The sequence below is a fragment of the Electrona antarctica genome (assembly GCF_951216825.1).
Source record: "Electrona antarctica genome assembly, chromosome: 2".
Lineage (NCBI taxonomy): Eukaryota > Metazoa > Chordata > Actinopteri > Myctophiformes > Myctophidae > Electrona > Electrona antarctica.
In genome coordinates, this window is record NC_136807.1 from 3,939,004 (window position 1) to 3,959,504 (window position 20,501).

The 20,501-nt window shown below is 42.0% G+C and overlaps 1 protein-coding gene across 1 annotated transcript in view; it reads left to right on the forward strand.

The window, feature by feature from the left end:
- Positions 1–20,501, forward strand: part of prex1 (phosphatidylinositol-3,4,5-trisphosphate-dependent Rac exchange factor 1) — a 178,841-nt gene that overhangs the window by 119,460 nt on the left and 38,880 nt on the right. The window contains exons 20-26 of the mRNA XM_079492023.1: positions 454–602; positions 2,330–2,477; positions 8,220–8,395; positions 9,320–9,481; positions 10,604–10,814; positions 15,788–16,055; positions 17,379–17,600. Coding sequence (XP_079348149.1) covers positions 454–602; positions 2,330–2,477; positions 8,220–8,395; positions 9,320–9,481; positions 10,604–10,814; positions 15,788–16,055; positions 17,379–17,600 — 1,336 coding nt within the window. The remainder of the gene's footprint in view (positions 1–453; positions 603–2,329; positions 2,478–8,219; positions 8,396–9,319; positions 9,482–10,603; positions 10,815–15,787; positions 16,056–17,378; positions 17,601–20,501) is intronic.

Sequence of the window (20,501 nt, forward strand, 5' to 3'; positions counted from 1 at the left end):
TACTTGAGGGAGTTCCAGGGGGGACCCAGCTAAATGATAATTTGTGACCAAATGGACCCTTATGGGTCTGTAACTCAGAGAGTGTACAAATGGAACCAAATGGACCCTAACGGGTCCATTTGGTTCCATTTGTACACTCTCACAGTTAAATTAACAGTGGTTTTACAATATAAAATGGGGTCCCAGAGATAGAAATTCCATTCAATTGGGGGTCCGTAGACTAATGCGTGTGAAACTGGGAGTCCTTGAAATTAATATGTTTCGGAATCACTGCTGGAGCCGTAAAAATCCTCCCTTATCGGGGTCACTGGCATATGTTTTCAAATGGGGGGTCCGTGGCCTAATAAATGTTGATTTGGGGGTCCTTGACACGAAAAACGTTTGGTAACCACTGCAATAAAGTGAGCGTTCACCCCTGCAGGTCCACTCTATATGTTGTGGTTGTCCATGCAGGTGGAGAGGCGGCGGCCGCTGGCCTTCAGCCAGGCCAGATCGTCCAGAAGATCAACGGAATCAACCTGAACCACAGCAGCTACCTGGAGGCTCTGGAGCACTTTACTGCCCAACACACACACCAGTTACCACCACCGTGGGACCCTACGGTACGCATGCACACACACACCAGTTACCACCGCCGTGGGACCCTACGGTACACATGCACACACACACACACACACACACACACACACACACACACACACACACACCAGTTACCACCACCCTGGGACCCTACGGTACGCATGCACACACACACACCAGTTACCACCACCCTGGGACCCTACGGTACGCACGCACACACACACACACACACACACACACACACCAGTTACCACCACCGTGGGACCCTACGGTACGCATGCACACACACACACACACACACACACACACACACACACACACACACACACACACACACACACACACACACACACACACACACAGACGGACGGACGGGCGGGCGGGCGGGCCAAACCTATGGGCTGCAGATTATTATTATTCAGACTGAACGCCCCCCCCCACGGCAGCAGTTTCTGGAATGGGTGTTGTCAAAGCGACAGTACTCTCCGGCGATTGGTTCAAAGCAGATGATGTCGTTGTCAGTGTGGCTAACCCGGTTGCTAACCAAACAGACGAGCGCTACTAGCATGTAAACAACATGTGACATATGTCCGATGATGTTTGTAAAAAGCGTTTTGTAAAGAAACTATTCATAATAGGGCGTTTTAATAGCCAGATCGATACGGTCACAAGTTACCATAGTGGGTGCAGCCATGTTTGTTGTTTGACGTCATGGAGTTGAAACGGCGCTGATGGCCAATCAGCCGCTGTATCCGCCATAGACACCAGACCTGAATCGCCAGAACATTATGAGAGATGCTAGCCCCTCCTGTGAGAGACGCTAGCCCCTCCTATGCCCAGCTTTGTTTGTTTGTGTGAACACAGACATTGGCTGACGATTGGCTGATCACCCCATAGCGATGATTTGATTGGCTGAGCAAAGTACATATTGAAGGTAAAAGTGACAGAAAAGACGTCAAAAGTGATTGGCTGGATGATGATTTGATTGGCGGATTGTGACGATGTATGAGGATGATGTATGAGGACAAGAGCACACCTCACCTCACACAAGTGTGAGGTTTGTTTTACAGCAGATTAGACGTTACATTACAGTCTACAGGATAAGCCCAGTCAGTTCCTGGCAGAGCATTAGAGAGAACTCGATAATGCTATGGACTCGCTAATGCTGATGCTGGGGGTTCCTGGGCCCCACTTTGAGAAGCACTGCTTTAAAGTAAACCCATTCTTCTATTACAAGAATCCACTACAAGACCTTTACTGACTAATGACGTCAGGCAGCCGGCCAGTCCTGGCATGATTGAAGTTCATTGGTTATTGTGTGTGAACATTGTATGGATGGAGCAGCCATCTGGGACCCGGAAGGTTGCTGCTACAGTCCTAAGGTCCTCCTGGCTTCCTGGCCAGTGTTGGGCCGTGACATATTAAGTAATATATTACTGTAATGTTATTACTTTCCCCAGTAATGAGTAGTGTAAGGCAGCGGTTCCTGTGAGGGTCTCCCTCAGTACCTCATTTTGAGAACCACTGTAATACTTATATTACAATTACTGTGTGTGTGTGTTTTAGTGTCAGTGGGTGTACCATCTATTTGAGGATGTGTGTGTGTGTCAGTGGGTGTACCATCTATTTGAGGATGTGTGTGTGTCAGTGGGTGTACCATCTATTTGAGGATGTGTGTGTGTGTGTGTGTGTGTGTGTCAGTGGGTGTACCATCTATTTGAGGGTGTGTGTGTGTGTGTGTGTGTCTCAGTGCCAGTGGGTGTACCATCTATTTGAGGATGTGGAGGAACTACAGCGAGGAAGAGGAGGTGCAGATGAGGAGGAGGAGGAGGAGGGTCCCTTTAGGACCTACTCCATGGAGGATTACTCCCCTGAAGAGGACAGTCCCAATGGAACAGGTGACGCACGCACGCACACGCACACACGCACGCACGCACGCACGCACGCACGCACGCACGCACGCACACACACAAACCTCTTACACAAATAAACACATGGCATTCCTATTTTGGGGTCATGTCATTACAGGCAAAGGTTTTCAAAGGTTTTTGAAATCTTTTGAATAGGGTCCTTAAATAAGATAAAGTTTAGTATATGAACTATCTATCGAAACTTATTTGTGTTTATTTACTTTACTTTATTTGTTTATTTAGACAATGCATATTAATGAACATTACATAAATGCAATGTAAATACACCAGATTTAGCAAAAATTCTCATCCGCAGTCCCCACATAAAAACATAAAACAAAACAAGCAAACAGTACCTTACATTAGGAAACAAAGCATTAAAAACATACGTACACAAGGAAAGTACAAAGGTGTAAAGTGCATCTATATAATTTTGCAGCGTTTTTTTGTAAGGGCGATATGGATTCACAGCTAAAGTAACCTGTGCATAAGGTTGACAGATTGTCAAAGTGCACTAGACTATTATACCTGTAGTATAGGATACTCTGTCAAAGTGCACTAGACTATTATACCTGTAGTATAGGATACTCTGTCAAAGTGCACTAGACTATTAGACCTGTAGTATAGGATACTCTGTCAAAGTGCACTAGACTATTATACCAGTAGTATAGGATACTCTGTCAAAGTGCACTAGACTATTAGACCAGTAGTATAGGATACTCTGTCAAAGTGCACTAGACTATTATACCTGTAGTATAGGATACTCTGTCAAAGTGCACTAGACTATTAGACCAGTAGTATAGGATACTCTGTCAAAGTGCACTAGACTATTAGACCAGTAGTATAGGATACTCTGTCAAAGTGCACTAGACTATTAGACCTGTAGTATAGGATACTCTGTCAAAGTGCACTAGACTATTAGACCAGTAGTATAGGATACTCTGTCAAAGTGCACTAGACTATTAGACCTGTAGTATAGGATACTCTGTCAAAGTGCACTAGACTATTAGACCAGTAGTATAGGATACTCTGTCAAAGTGCACTAGACTATTAGACCTGTAGTATAGGATACTCTGTCAAAGTGCACTAGACTATTAGACCAGTAGTATAGGATACTCTGTCAAAGTGCACTAGACTATTAGACCTGTAGTATAGGATACTCTGTCAAAGTGCACTAGACTATTAGACCAGTAGTATAGGATACTCTGTCAAAGTGCACTAGACTATTAGACCTGTAGTATAGGATACTCTGTCAAAGTGCACTAGACTATTAGACCAGTAGTATAGGATACTCTGTCAAAGTGCACTAGACTATTATACCTGTAGTATAGGATACTCTGTCAAAGTGCACTAGACTATTAGACCAGTAGTATAGGATACTCTGTCAAAGTGCACTAGACTATTAGACCAGTAGTATAGGATACTCTGTCAAAGTGCACTAGACTATTATACCTGTAGTATAGGATACTCTGTCAAAGTGCACTAGACTATTAGACCAGTAGTATAGGATACTCTGTCAAAGTGCACTAGACTATTAGACCAGTAGTATAGGATACTCTGTCAAAGTGCACTAGACTATTAGACCAGTAGTATAGGATACTCTGTCAAAGTGCACTAGACTATTAGACCTGTAGTATAGGATACTCTGTCAAAGTGCACTAGACTATTAGACCAGTAGTATAGGATACTCTGTCAAAGTGCACTAGACTATTATACCTGTAGTATAGGATACTCTGTCAAAGTGCACTAGACTATTAGACCAGTAGTATAGGATACTCTGTCAAAGTGCACTAGACTATTAGACCAGTAGTATAGGATACTCTGTCAAAGTGCACTAGACTATTAGACCAGTAGTATAGGATACTCTGTCAAAGTGCACTAGACTATTAGACCAGTAGTATAGGATACTCTGTCAAAGTGCACTAGACTATTAGACCTGTAGTATAGGATACTCTGTCAAAGTGCACTAGACTATTATACCTGTAGTATAGGATACTCTGTCAAAGTGCACTAGACTATTAGACCTGTAGTATAGGATACTCTGTCAAAGTGCACTAGACTATTAGACCTGTAGTATAGGATACTCTGTCAAAGTGCACTAGACTATTAGACCAGTAGTATAGGATACTCTGTCAAAGTGCACTAGACTATTAGACCTGTAGTATAGGATACTCTGTCAAAGTGCACTAGACTATTAGACCAGTAGTATAGGATACTCTGTCAAAGTGCACTAGACTATTAGACCAGTAGTATAGGATACTCTGTCAAAGTGCACTAGACTATTAGACCAGTAGTATAGGATACTCTGTCAAAGTGCACTAGACTATTAGACCAGTAGTATAGGATACTCTGTCAAAGTGCACTAGACTATTAGACCAGTAGTATAGGATACTCTGTCAAAGTGCACTAGACTATTAGACCTGTAGTATAGGATACTCTGTCAAAGTGCACTAGACTATTAGACCAGTAGTATAGGATACTCTGTCAAAGTGCACTAGACTATTAGACCTGTAGTATAGGATACTCTGTCAAAGTGCACTAGACTATTAGACCAGTAGTATAGGATACTCTGTCAAAGTGCACTAGACTATTAGACCAGTAGTATAGGATACTCTGTCAAAGTGCACTAGACTATTAGACCAGTAGTATAGGATACTCTGTCAAAGTGCACTAGACTATTAGACCTGTAGTATAGGATACTCTGTCAAAGTGCACTAGACTATTAGACCAGTAGTATAGGATACTCTGTCAAAGTGCACTAGACTATTAGACCAGTAGTATAGGATACTCTGTCAAAGTGCACTAGACTATTAGACCTGTAGTATAGGATACTCTGTCAAAGTGCACTAGACTATTAGACCAGTAGTCTAGGATACTCTGTCAAAGTGCACTAGACTATTAGACCAGTAGTATAGGATACTCTGTCAAAGTGCACTAGACTATTAGACCTGTAGTATAGGATACTCTGTCAAAGTGCACTAGACTATTAGACCAGTAGTATAGGATACTCTGTCAAAGTGCACTAGACTATTATACCTGTAGTATAGGATACTCTGTCAAAGTGCACTAGACTATTAGACCTGTAGTATAGGATACTCTGTCAAAGTGCACTAGACTATTATACCTGTAGTATAGGATACTCTGTCAAAGTGCACTAGACTATTAGACCAGTAGTAGCCTATAGGATACTCTGTCAAAGTGCACTAGACTATTAGACCAGTAGTATAGGATACTCTGTCAAAGTGCACTAGACTATTAGACCAGTAGTAGCCTATAGGATACTCTGTCAAAGTGCACTAGACTATTATACCTGTAGTATAGGATACTCTGTCAAAGTGCACTAGACTATTAGACCAGTAGTAGCCTATAGGATACTCTGTCAAAGTGCACTAGACTATTAGACCTGTAGTATAGGATACTCTGTCAAAGTGCACTAGACTATTAGACCTGTAGTATAGGATACTCTGTCAAAGTGCACTAGACTATTAGACCTGTAGTATAGGATACTCTGTCAAAGTGCACTAGACTATTAGACCAGTAGTATAGGATACTCTGTCAAAGTGCACTAGACTATTAGACCAGTAGTATAGGATACTCTGTCAAAGTGCACTAGACTATTATACCTGTAGTATAGGATACTCTGTCAAAGTGCACTAGACTATTAGACCAGTAGTATAGGATACTCTGTCAAAGTGCACTAGACTATTAGACCTGTAGTATAGGATACTCTGTCAAAGTGCACTAGACTATTATACCTGTAGTATAGGATACTCTGTCAAAGTGCACTAGACTATTAGACCAGTAGTATAGGATACTCTGTCAAAGTGCACTAGACTATTAGACCAGTAGTATAGGATACTCTGTCAAAGTGCACTAGACTATTAGACCTGTAGTATAGGATACTCTGTCAAAGTGCACTAGACTATTATACCTGTAGTATAGGATACTCTGTCAAAGTGCACTAGACTATTAGACCAGTAGTATAGGATACTCTGTCAAAGTGCACTAGACTATTAGACCAGTAGTATAGGATACTCTGTCAAAGTGCACTAGACTATTAGACCTGTAGTATAGGATACTCTGTCAAAGTGCACTAGACTATTAGACCAGTAGTATAGGATACTCTGTCAAAGTGCACTAGACTATTAGACCAGTAGTCTAGGATACTCTGTCAAAGTGCACTAGACTATTAGACCAGTAGTCTAGGATACTCTGTCAAAGTGCACTAGACTATTAGACCAGTAGTATAGGATACTCTGTCAAAGTGCACTAGACTATTAGACCAGTAGTATAGGATACTCTGTCAAAGTGCACTAGACTATTAGACCAGTAGTCTAGGATACTCTGTCAAAGTGCACTAGACTATTAGACCAGTAGTATAGGATACTCTGTCAAAGTGCACTAGACTATTAGACCAGTAGTATAGGATACTCTGTCAAAGTGCACTAGACTATTAGACCAGTAGTATAGGATACTCTGTCAAAGTGCACTAGACTATTAGACCTGTAGTATAGGATACTCTGTCAAAGTGCACTAGACTATTAGACCTGTAGTATAGGATACTCTGTCAAAGTGCACTAGACTATTAGACCTGTAGTATAGGATACTCTGTCAAAGTGCACTAGACTATTAGACCAGTAGTATAGGATACTCTGTCAAAGTGCACTAGACTATTAGACCTGTAGTATAGGATACTCTGTCAAAGTGCACTAGACTATTAGACCAGTAGTATAGAGGATACTCTGTCAAAGTGCACTAGACTATTAGACCAGTAGTATAGGATACTCTGTCAAAGTGCACTAGACTATTAGACCTGTAGTATAGGATACTCTGTCAAAGTGCACTAGACTATTAGACCAGTAGTATAGGATACTCTGTCAAAGTGCACTAGACTATTAGACCAGTAGTATAGGATACTCTGTCAAAGTGCACTAGACTATTAGACCAGTAGTATAGGATACTCTGTCAAAGTGCACTAGACTATTAGACCAGTAGTATAGGATACTCTGTCAAAGTGCACTAGACTATTAGACCAGTAGTATAGGATACTCTGTCAAAGTGCACTAGACTATTAGACCAGTAGTATAGGATACTCTGTCAAAGTGCACTAGACTATTAGACCAGTAGTATAGGATACTCTGTCAAAGTGCACTAGACTATTAGACCTGTAGTATAGGATACTCTGTCAAAGTGCACTAGACTATTAGACCAGTAGTATAGGATACTCTGTCAAAGTGCACTAGACTATTAGACCAGTAGTATATAGGATACTCTGTCAAAGTGCACTAGACTATTAGACCAGTAGTATAGAGGATACTCTGTCAAAGTGCACTAGACTATTAGACCAGTAGTATAGGATACTCTGTCAAAGTGCACTAGACTATTAGACCTGTAGTATAGGATACTCTGTCAAAGTGCACTAGACTATTAGACCAGTAGTATAGGATACTCTGTCAAAGTGCACTAGACTATTAGACCAGCGACTATACATGGTCATATTTGCTTATACAGTTCAGTGTTCTCAAATAGAAATATAAACTTAAATCAAATGGATTTTTTTTTTTTATTTTAATACTGTAGATTAGAACACCGACCATCGGTTTATGCAATGCGGTCATGAGGAATCACTTCAGGCATCTGCATTTCATGGACATAAAGAAGAAGTGCTTCCCGGTATCTTCTTAATTAATCGGGAAATGCATTACAAATTCCATCCGTTCTTCTGCACAGACAACCGGTTGAGCGCGTTGTCACTGTCGGAGGATCTGCCTGTGGTCAGCCTGGCTGTGGACAACGTTCACCTGGAACACGGTGTCGTCTACGAGTACGTCAGCACCGCCGGCATCAAGAGCCATGTCCTGGAGAAGATGGTGCAACCCAAAGGCTGCTTCAGTATCGCTGCAAAGGTCCCATTTTCACTTTATGTTTAGTCAGATTCATGCTGCGTTCAAGACAACTCTGTAAACACTATTACTTGACCGGTTAACTTGGTTGACTCCTATTTTTCCCTCCACACCAAATCTCAGGTTATTTTATAAGAATTTAATTCAAATTTCTGACCTAAAATTCTGAATTGGCCCTACCTCTCTTCTTATTTTTGCCTTGAATGCAGTGTTGTTTTTGGCAGCAGATTTTAGTTTTAGTCGTAGTCTTTTGAATAGTTTTAATTTAGTTTTAGTTACATTTTAGTCACCTGGAATGTTTTAGTGTTGGTCTAGTTTTAGTCGACTAAATGTCATAAGATTTTAGTCGACTAAATCTACAGTTGATTTAGTTGACTAAAATGTATTTTGGCGGGCCTTGATGCCGTCGTAATGACTGTTTTTACACTTGCTGAAAATAGCCGATCTACAAGCTCACAACGCGTCGCAGCGCGACGCGTTGTGAGCTTGTAGATCTGCTATTTTCAGCATGCAACCAAGTGTAAAATGACATACTGAATCTCTTGTCCACTATAAGTCCCTTCCTAACATTTTAGTCTAGTTTTTATCTGTTGACGAAATTGTCAATACTGTACATTTAGTCTTAGTTTTAGTCATCATGGCTTAGTTTTCATTTAGTTTCCATTTAGTTTTCGTCAGTGAAAAAAGGTAGTCGACGGACATTTTTCGTCTTAGTTTTAGTCGACGAAAACAACACTGCTTGAATGCAGCATTAGTTTATTGCATAATGAGTCCTTTTTTTCCTAGTACGTTTGGGTACATCATGATGGCATCCTGGTGGAATTCAGTTCGCCACTGAAGAAACTTTGACATAATTCATATCAACATTGAACATTGGTAAAGCTAGCCGTCGATGGATGTTTACCAGTTTTTTTCCTGGCTTCTCAGATCCTGGAGGCGTTTGCTAGTGACGACAGCCATTTTGTCCAGAACTGCAGCCAGCTGATCTCGCAGAGCGACCGCGTGGTGTCCATGCCCCAGTACGAGTTCAGACAGATCTGTGACACCAAACTGGAGAGCGTCAGACGGCGCATCAGCAGCTATAAGCAGGTACTGTATTTGCGTCGCTGACGAGTGGGAACCTTTGTATGTCGAAAATGGTTACTTTTGGTTATTAGCTATTGAAAAATAGCAGATCTACAAGCTCATAGCGCGCCACCGAGTGGCGCGCTACGAGCTTGTAGGTCTGCTATTTTTTTTAAATCGAAGAACCACTGACATAGAAACATAGCTTTTGCAGAAAACTGTCAGGATGTAGAAGACATTTTTAGAATCTGATCTCAGGTCAAAATGGGTTAAAAAAAGAAAAGAAAAGAGGTTCAATGTTTAAGTGTGAGGACCAAGCACCATCTAATGAATGTATAACCATAGCAAGAGATGGGATAGTAAGAGATGGGATAGTAAGAGATGGGATAGTAAGAGATGGGATAGTAAGAGATGGGATAGTAAGAGATGGGATAGTAATAAAGTGTCACAGCACTGAAATTATTTCCCTTGTCAACCTTATGAGAACTTATTAAAAGAAAATAATTCAACAAACATGAATGAACATGAAAAAACATGAATTGACAGTGATGGTTGGGCTATGAAAAGTTTTATCTACACAATTTTATACAATATTATGTAGTGGGGGTCCCTGCTTCATCTTTATTTTTTTACACTCTGGATAGTACATAGCTGTAACAAAGTGAACATTCTGTACTGAAACTGGTCCGTGTGACCAAAGAATGGACAAGGGTCCTGAGGTCGACTGACCAGTCACTTCTTAAGGTCCCTAACTCAAAGCTGAAGTTCCGGGGGGTATAGGTCATTTCCCATCGCAGTGCCCACACTGTGGAATGAACTTCTACAGTGTCAGAGCTTCTCAAACCTTGCCTGTGTTTAAATCACGTCTGAAAACTCACTTGTACTCCCATGCAAAACAAAGTGGATTGGATTGGATATGAATATGTAGCGTTACACCTCAAATGTCTGTCTGTCTGTCTGTCTGTCTGTCTGTCTGTCTGTCTGTCTGTCTGTCAATGAATAGTTTATAAGACTAGTTGGGGAGCACCGTTTAATGGACTAGTCAACTAGTCGCTCACATCCCTATTTTAAAGAGTTCACCAGCTTGGGTTGAACTACATACTGTATCATGTCCATCATTGTATACATGTCCTTCTTCTGTCCCAGTTTGCTGTTGAGCTGAGGAGCAAGGCATGGCCCACCTTCAGGCAGGCTGGTACATGCCCTCACCCTCTGGGCTTCATGGACTTTGTACCCACCAACTGCCACATGAACCTGATGCAGGTCTCATACCCAAAGAGCACCACCTCCGCTGGCAGAACCTTCAACATCCGCTTTGGCCGGAAGAATTCCTTCTATGGCCTGGATCCTGATCAAGGTAATATCACACCTGGTCGAGAATTCCTTCTATGGCCTGGATCCTGATCAAGGTAATCACACCTTCTATGGCCTGGATCCTGATCAAGGTAATATCACACCTGGTCGAGAATTCCTTCTATGGCCTGGATCCTGATCAAGGTAATATCACACCTGGTCGAGAATTCCTTCTATGGCCTGGATCCTGATCAAGGTAATCACACCTTCTATGGCCTGGATCCTGATCAAGGTAATCACACCTTCTATGGCCTGGATCCTGATCAAGGTAATCACACCTTCTATGGCCTGGATCCTGATCAAGGTAATCACACCTTCTATGGCCTGGATCCTGATCAAGGTAATCACACCTTCTATGGCCTGGATCCTGATCAAGGTAATCACACCTTCTATGGCCTGGATCCTGATCAAGGTAATCACACCTTCTATGGCCTGGATCCTGATCAAGGTAATCACACCTTCTATGGCCTGGATCCTGATCAAGGTAATCACACTCACTTGCTAGGCCCCAAATAGAATCATCTTCCCGCTGCTCTCCTCTTAGTTAGGGAAAGTTAGCGTGTTAGATGTGTGGCAAATCTGAAAAAAGATTAAAAAAATGCTTACCACTAGCTTTCTTCACAAATGTGTTCATAAATGGTTTCTAGTTCAGTGGTTCCCAAACTATTTCATGTCAAGGACCCCCACATTTCTCAAGTACCCCTGGGGGTCCCCAGACCCCACTTCGGGAACCACTGTTCTAGTTGTCTACTATCACCTAAAGCATAATGACAATTTGAAAATGTTGCCTTATATTATATAGGTTGTTAATGGTACCCCAAGTTAATGTACTGTATGCTGCAGCCTTTAGTCAATTTACTATACTGTATATGCCGTTTGTGTTGGTGACTGTAATTGTTAACTTTGCCTATATTTCCACCTATTGGTGGCCTATAGGGTGTACCAAAACTCCTGGAGGGGGCGTCAACATATGTGTCACGTGGTAGCGGCCACCATACTTGCTGGCTTGTCTGGTTTGTTTACATTGAGCGACTATCCGTGTGCTTGTATACGTTCTTTTTTTAAACTGACCTCACAATGGTGCAGACTTGCTCAGTAAATAAGTGCCACAGCAGGTCACGTCGAGGAAATGAGCCAGAAAACGGAATTAGATGTTCAGCTTTCCAGCATGGAGACAGCATCAAGGAACCCAGATTGACAAGTTTACAAAAATACGTAGAATGGCTTGGATCGGCGCACGGGCGCAGAGACATAACGTTCAACAAAGTATCTAAGCACAGCCGTGTTTGTTCACAACATTTTCCTTGTCCTTGTAATGTATTTGGGCCCGACATTCTTTCTATCCATCCTGGTGTTGGTTCACTATGTTGTCGCCAAGAACGAGCTCAATATTTACAAAAACATACCACCGTCACTCTATTCTGAGTGATGTGGGCTAGAATTTAATGCCCACGAGAGGGCCGTCCCTAGCTTTTCAGACGCCGCCCTCCTCTTGGTGACGTACACGTTTTCACACGCTATAGACTATACACACCTGGCCAGCCCAGGCGCAGAAGGCCAGGTTGGATGTGCAGTCATCTTTATACTGTCTTTATATTTTATATTATTGTTACCCTTTTTCTACTTATATGTACTTGTTCTCTTCCCTTACGTTAAGTATCTACTGCTGTGCTTCTATGACAACGGAATTTCCCCCAGGATTAAAAAATGTCTATCTATTTATAGACTAACATTTTCACTGCACAACACTATCATATGATGTGGTATCAGATAGGGCTGTGGTTCCCGACCTTCTCTGGACCAAGGCCCACCTGACAATATCAAACGTGTTTGCCGCCCACCCATCTGACCACTAAATACGGCGGCCGTGCATTTTCAGAGCATGCTTATTTTAATGACCAATCAATTAAATGTGTTCCAGTTTGGATCAATAGAACAAACATATAGCATACTTTAAGTTCCTATTTATCAGTATCACAATGAAAACACTTTTTTCAATGTTTTTTTAGATGAATAATACTATGACGTTTTTTTTATATATATAAAGTTGTTATATAGGCCTATTATTAAAATCTTAGTGTTTTGCCAATTATATGGGTGCCCACTTGCAATACCATCCCTCTCCACAGGTTACTTGACAAGCACTGGCTCAAGTGGTTACATTTCACAGCACAGGAAAGGGAACGGTGCTCCGCTCTCCCCTCATTACCCGCGCTGTCTCACAGCAACTCCATGTCCATATTCAGTCTCCACTAGCCCGTGGCTAATGCTCCGTGGCGGGACGGCGTTACGTCAACACCATTGATAATGCATTCTATGGGTGTGTTGAGTTGAACACTGTTAACGCGCAGAGTTTAACCCATTTTGGGCGGGAACCCCTTTTGGTGTTATAGCATTATGTTATGCTTTAGCTATTGAAAAATAGCAGATCTACAAGCTCGGCTATTTTTGAAAAATCGAAGAACGACTGACATAGAAACATAGCTTTTTCAGAAAACTGTCAGGATGTAGAAGACATTTTTAGAATCTGATCTCAGGTCAAAATGGGTTAAATATTTTGACAAACTGGGAAAGCTCAGATGAATACATACAAGTAAGACGCGCGAACGCGGGGAGCGAACGCAGCTCGTAAATTGCAAAAACAACAATTAGAATAAATTACGTAATTTTTTAAGGTTTTTTTTAAGTTCTTTTTTTTGTGTTTACGTTTTTTTTTAAGTTAAGTTTTTTTTTAAGTCAAGTTTTTTTTAAGTTTTTCCTTTTAAAGTTTTTCCTTTTAAAGTTTTTCCTTTTTAAGTTTTTTTTTTTTTTAGGTTAAGTTTTTTTTTTTAAGTTAAGTTTTTTTTTAAGTTTTTCCTTTTTAAGTTTTTCCTTTTTAAGTTTTTTTTTTTTTTAAGTTAAGTTTTTCCTTTTAAAGGGGAAAACCACGCCATTAATATACCTTAGAGCTGTTGTGTGGAAATAATAAAAAAGTCCCTCCATTCTGTGTTTCCTAGAACTGTAATTATGAAGAAAATCATTAACATGGTGAAACACATCTTGATGACATCATCAAGATGTGTTTCACCATGTTAATGATTTTTTTCAGACCTCTAGTTCTAGGAAACACAGAATGGGGGAACTTTTTTATTATTTCCACACAACAGCTCTAAAGTACATTAATGACATAGTAAAATGTTGAAAATGAGTGGAATGCCCCTTTAAAGTTTTTCCTTTTTAAGTTTTTTTTTTAAGTTAAGTTTGTTTTTAAGTTAAGTTTTTTTTAAGTTAAGTTTTGTGTGTGTGCGCGCGTGCGTGCGTGTGTGTGTGCATGTGTGTGTGTGTTTTTGTGTGTGATACAGCTGCGCCCTCTGGTGGTGGGCGGGTGGTGTTACAGCGTGACACACACACACACACACACAGACAGGATCTGCTGGGTCTCATAGTAAATGCTCACTGCGTTCGCAATCAGCGAAGAGGGTGGCATGTCCCGCTAATAATTACTTGCTGAAGGATGTATAGTACACTACACGCACACACAACCTCGTGCACGCACAAGCATGCACATATACACAACACGCACAGAAAGGGTGCTGCATGTTTCAGCTGGTCAGGCATTTATAAGTGCAAATTACACCAGAAGTCGAGGTCAGATATCTGCTTCCCACAGCTGAGCTGCTGCCTGTCGTCACCCTAATTAATGCAGTTCCATGCAGTGGACAACATTAATGTATAGTCAGCTAATAGCATCATATCCAGTAGGGCGCCAGGGGTATTCAACTAGATTAGGTCGGGGGCCACAACTGTAGAATGATTGTGTGTGGAGGGCCGCACTGCGTGCGCGCAAAGCACAATTAGTTTTTGATTCTACAAATGCATTTTGTGTTCAAACACAAAGATCTATGTAGGCTAATACATTTGTGCACAGTATGAGCACAGGGTGATATATGTCTATACAAGTATATGCTATACCTTAGAATAGACCTATTTGACAGAACGAGCGTCAACGAGTACTAGCTGAAAATACAAACACACACACACACATACCTATAACTTTCTCTTAAAAAACGTTTTTTTTTTTTTTTTGTATTATTCCAAGGGCCACTAGGGGGCGCTCCGAGGGCCGCATTTGGCCCGCGGGCCGCCAGTTGAATAGCCCTGTAGGCTATGGTCTCGCATTGCCAGACGATGAGATCCCTGCCTACTGATGGTACCGAGTTAGATGCTTACGTCTACATTCAATGTGTAGATGCTGAAACAGTGAAAACCTCAGTTTTGAAAACCAATTAAATATTGTCCCAATATGAAGGCCCTACCTAAGTCTTTGCATTGATGCTGCAATGCATTTTTTTTTAATGTACAAATTGCTTTTCACCCAGTTTTCTTTCAGCCAGTCTCTAGTTTAGCGAAGCAGAATCCGCAATGTCTGTGAACTCATTTGTTTTCTAAAAGAGCAACCTTGGGGATCTGTTCCCCATGGAAAAATGTCATGGTCATTTTTTACTAACACAACGTTTTGTTTGTTGAAAATTACCTTTGCTTAGAGACACAACTCGACTGATGCTGCCGATGCTGATTTTGGAGAGTCCTAGATTGATTACCGATGTTGTAGCCTCGGAAACCCAGACGTTTTTATTTCCAGGGAGAAAAAAAAGTCTGGGTCCGAGTCCACTTCAATTCGGCAAACATCTCTCACTCTCTGCTGATTTCTGATCGTCTGCACCTTTGTTAAATTGACACACACACGCACACACGTACACGCACACACTCCTCTCTCTCTGTCGCTCTAAGTAATTAGTCTCATGTCGCGCAGCTGCGCATAGTTTCTCCCGGCGGATCCTGCCGGGAGCTGCCTATGCCATAAAAAGCATAGGTGAGTTCCAGGCTACCGATGTTGTGACCGATAATTTGTAAAAAGTTTCTATTTGAAAACATTTAACTCATAAGCAAACGAATAAATACACCTAATCTTCTCCATCTCCCTCTGTCTTTCCACAGCCAACCTGAACCCCATGTCCCACACCCAGCACTGTGTGACCAGCATGGGAGCTCCTTCCTGGAACTGCTCTGGCCTGGAGGGGGAGGAGCTAGACGCAGAGGAAGGGGAGGGGCTTATAGAGGATGGGCGAGCGGGCCAGGGGGAAGGGGGGCTGAGTCACCTGCTCAAACAGGAGGACATGGAGAGTCAAGACGCCTACATCCACCTGTACAGCCGCCTGGACGTGGCTGTGCGGGAGATGAGGCAGTACGTCGCGCAGATCGATGTGTAAGTGTGTCTATAACGGTCGATGCTCAGACATTTTCGCATCGAGGACCGCCAGTTTGATATGCATTGATTAGACCAGGGGTTCCCAAACTTTTCCGTTTCAAGGACCCCCAAATGAACATTTATTAGGCCACAGACCCCCCATTTGAAAACATATGCCAGTGACCCCGATAAGGGAGGATTTTTACGGCTCTAGCAGTGATTCCAAAACATGTTAATTTCATGGACCCCCAGTTTCACAGGCATTATGCCACGGATCCCCGATTTAATGGCATTTCTATCTCTGGTACCCCAATTTATATTGTAAAACCACTGTTAATTTAACTCCATTTGAACACTAATGCTGTGCATACAGTATGTGAGTGAGCAAATGTTGCAGACTTCACCATGCCATTTGATAATCTTAATAAAAATCACACCCGTGTGAACTGAGTGGTGTAAGGTCTGTCTGACGTAATGAAATCATGTCTGACGTAATGAAATCACACCCGGGTGTGATTTCATTACCTGGCTTTGTTTGTGCAGAAAAAATGAGCATGGTTGCTATGTTCACCCTGTTCACCCGGGTGTGATTTCATTACGTCATTACAACAGGGTGAACATAGCAACCATGCTCATTTTTTCTGCACAAAAAAGCCAGTTGTAGGAGTGGTTTACACCACTCAAAAAAATAAATAATAATAATACAGAATTCTTGGCTGCAGATTTGCTTCTCAAGACAATAAAACAACCCTTGTTTTAATTAATATTGAAGATGAGGCTTAGGGGGGGCACGGTGGTGCAGTCGGTAGCGCTGTCGCCTCGCAGCTAGAAGGTCCTGGGTTTGATTACCGCTGTGGGCGTGTTCTCTCCTCCGCGTCATCAGTGCCATTACCCTAGGCGGGGTTGAAAAGGGCCTTTCTGTGTGGAGTTTGCATGTTCTCCCCATGTCCCCTAGGCCCTAGGGTAGGTACCCTCACAAAAAACATGCAGTAATCCTGGCCTCTATACTGCCTCCCGCTCCCCCTGGTCAGCCGGGGCATCTGATGGAGGGGAAAGGAACTGGTTGGAATAACGTGTCCAACCGGGGAAACTCCCCCCTGTCAGGTGTGCTTGAGCGCCGCTCATGCATTGAAGGAAGCATGAGGTCAGTACGTTGCTCTCCCCAGGTTGGCGGAGGGAGTGTAGAGCCCAGGATTACATTAGATAATTGACACTGGGTGAAAAAATGGTTTACAAAATTGTGGGATCGTGTGTATATATACACATTTAATTTTGGTAAACCTGACTGACCGACCGGCTGAGCGTTTTTCACATTACATCTTTATGTATTTATTTGTCTAGTCTCTTGTCGTCCATCACGGAGCCCACGCAGCCCCAAGGAGAGGAGGGAGGGGAGCCCCCGGCCTACGAGGCCAGCCAGCCTCCCTCCGTGGCGCCCTGCGAGGACGGCTGTGACCAGGACAAGGTGGAGCACGGCGGCATCAAGAGAGTCTGCTTCAAGGTGAACGAGGACGACCAGGAGGACTCGGGTCACGACACCATGAGCTACAGGGACTCGTACAGGTGACTGTCTACCACTTTCACCCCGGGGTCCCAAACCTTTTCACTATTTCTTTAGGATAGCCGATCTACAAGCTCACAAGCTCGGCTAGCTTAACGTATAAGACATCTTGTGGTTTGAACCCTCCTCCAGTGTGCCATCCATGTGTATAGCAGCATGACTGCTAAAGAGAGTTAAACAGTAAATACAATTGTAAGGGGAACTCAACTAACAAGCAATATTTAAATATATTGATTTTCTGGTCAACTACACTATAAAAAGTGTAATTACAATTGAAATACAGTAGCATGTAGTTGTTAATAGAATAATAGAGGGTATGTGCATGCATAAAGTGAATGGCAGATCGAGTGGCAAATCGAGTGGCAAAGTGAATTTAATGTTGTTTAAAGTCATTTAATGCAATCAAATAGGACTTTTCTGTGTGGATGTAGGGGCTGTCAAGGCCAGAAAGTAGTTTTTTGCCACTCAGTAGGCGTTCCTGCATACCTTCCGGGTATGATGATGATGTCACACGCATACCCTCTATAGTTGAGTCTGCATAGTTTGGTGAATACATCTTACTTTTACCAATAAAAACCATTTATTGCAGTATAAATAGCATGTAATTACAATATAGCGTGGTGCAAATGTTGTGGAATTACTTCGTGGGAGAACCCTGTAATATACATAATTAAAAACATTAATTATAGTATAAATAGCATGTAATTAGTATATCACAGGCTATGAAGTGCAGAGGGCCTACTTTCTTTCCCCAACTATCTCTACATTTACAGATACAAACATAAATTACAGCCCAAATATAATGTAATTACTAATCAGGCAAAAAAAAGTGAAGTTGGCCAAAAATCCAAAAATCCAGTATGAACAATGTTGGTCTACACAGAACCCATTCTGAGCGCCAGGCTGACTTACTGTCCACTGTGACCTGAAAATAATATTTTATATAATATAATATTGATACAGTCACAGGAATAGGCATTAACTGAGTGCAACGTAAATTATTCCCCCTAATTACAATTACGCCATGACAGTCATAGCAGTATATTTAGCAAATTAACCCTGTAGTATGTGACACATTGTGAGCATGTAGAGCCTGTCCGAGAGGCCAGATCTTTGAGTCCAATACCGGTTTTGGAGCTACTGTATAGACCACCAATTACTGATGTTTTGACCGATATTGTCAGAAACAAACTCAAATTTGACATTATGCAATAGTAACCAATAACTGCAGCCAGATGCTATTACTATTTTGGGCTCTTTGCCATAGAAACGGTTGGGATCTCCTGCTACTGTGGAGGAACTCCCTTTTGTATACAAGTGTTCAAGTTCTCTGCCTTCAGACGCTGTGCTGTTGTTAGAGACTTAGAGTAGCCTGTAAATCACAGACACCCTCATGCGCTGAAACATAAATGAGCCTCCCAAGGCTTTCATTCGGGCTTCCATGTGGGCATTTTAACCATAGGACTGAGGGCTGGAAAACGTCACCAGAAATGTTTGGGTCCGACTCATTCACTTTCCCGTCGGACACACACTGTCATCTGCATTTCATTAAGCTCCACCCTCCACCACCACCACCACCCAGCGAGACAGAGGTGCTGGTCGTTTGGCGCGGAGCTCTGGTGTGTAATCCAGCTCAACGACTGGGCTGGGCCTCAACACACTCTGTCATTATCTCTCTACGCACTACAACTAACCCATCAAAATGGACAGACACACTGGAAGCATATGTGCAATATATATAGTATGCAAATATAGCCTGTTTGTCTGTCGGCACTGGTGAAAAAAATAAATGCTCAGATATTCCGAGTGAAAGTGGGAAATACTATGATGCAGAAATACTCTTACGAGTATTAATAATTCTAGTGTTGGCAAAATATACTTGTAAATGTAGTCATTGTGCAGAACCTTTATCTAGTTTTCAACATTTGTCGTCTTTTGAAAATAGCAGAACTATACAAGCTCACAAAGCACCTCTGCAATGTGATGCGTTGTGAGCTTGTAGATCTACTATTTACAAATAATAAATTGGGGATTAATTTGCTAATTATGTTCTGTAATGCGTCTAAATCTACAAAATAACTTCTAATTAAGAATACAAAAAAAATCGAATAATTGTAGTCAGAAAATAATTTGCCTCTGAGATGCAGTGGAGTAGAAGTATAAAGTATTGAAAGTGGAAATTCTAAGTAAAGGTCCCTCAAAAATTTGCTTAACCCATTTTGGTGTTCGCATTATGTTATGCTTTAGCTATTGAAAAATAGCAGATCTACAAGCTCATAGCGTGCCACCGAGTGGCTTGTAGGTTTGCTATTTTTGAAAAATCGAAGAACATAGCTTTTTCAGAAAACTGTCAGGACGACATTTTTAGAATCGTTCCCAGGTCAAAATGTGCTTAAGTACAGTAATGTATTTAGTTTCTTTCCACCACAGGCTGTCAGGCACAGCATGCACTCACACAAACAGCCACGTTATCCCTGGTGAAAGCACTCCTCCCTGCACTGATATAACAATGTCAGACTGAGGACATTACGGAGGAATGCAGAGGTGTGGTCCAACGTTCAGAAGCTCTGACATTTCCTGCTGTGTCCTTAAGGGAGGTCTATGAGAAGAGGATCAAATGAGAGTTTAAAATCAAATCAATCTGTTTTCTTAGGGTTGTGTGTGTGTGTGTGTGTGTGGCTGTGCATGTTTGTGTTATTGTACTTGTGAGGGTCAAATGTCCCCTCATACGTAGAAGTAGAATGTGAGAAATACACATTGTGTGCACCATAGATTTGGTTGTTTTGTGGTTAGACTGTTTGTTAGAGTTAGACTTACAATTAGGACAAGATGTGAGGGTTAGGCATCTAGCAATCTGGGAACCCATCAGCAAAGAAAGGGGGGGAAAAAACGGATGTCGGCCC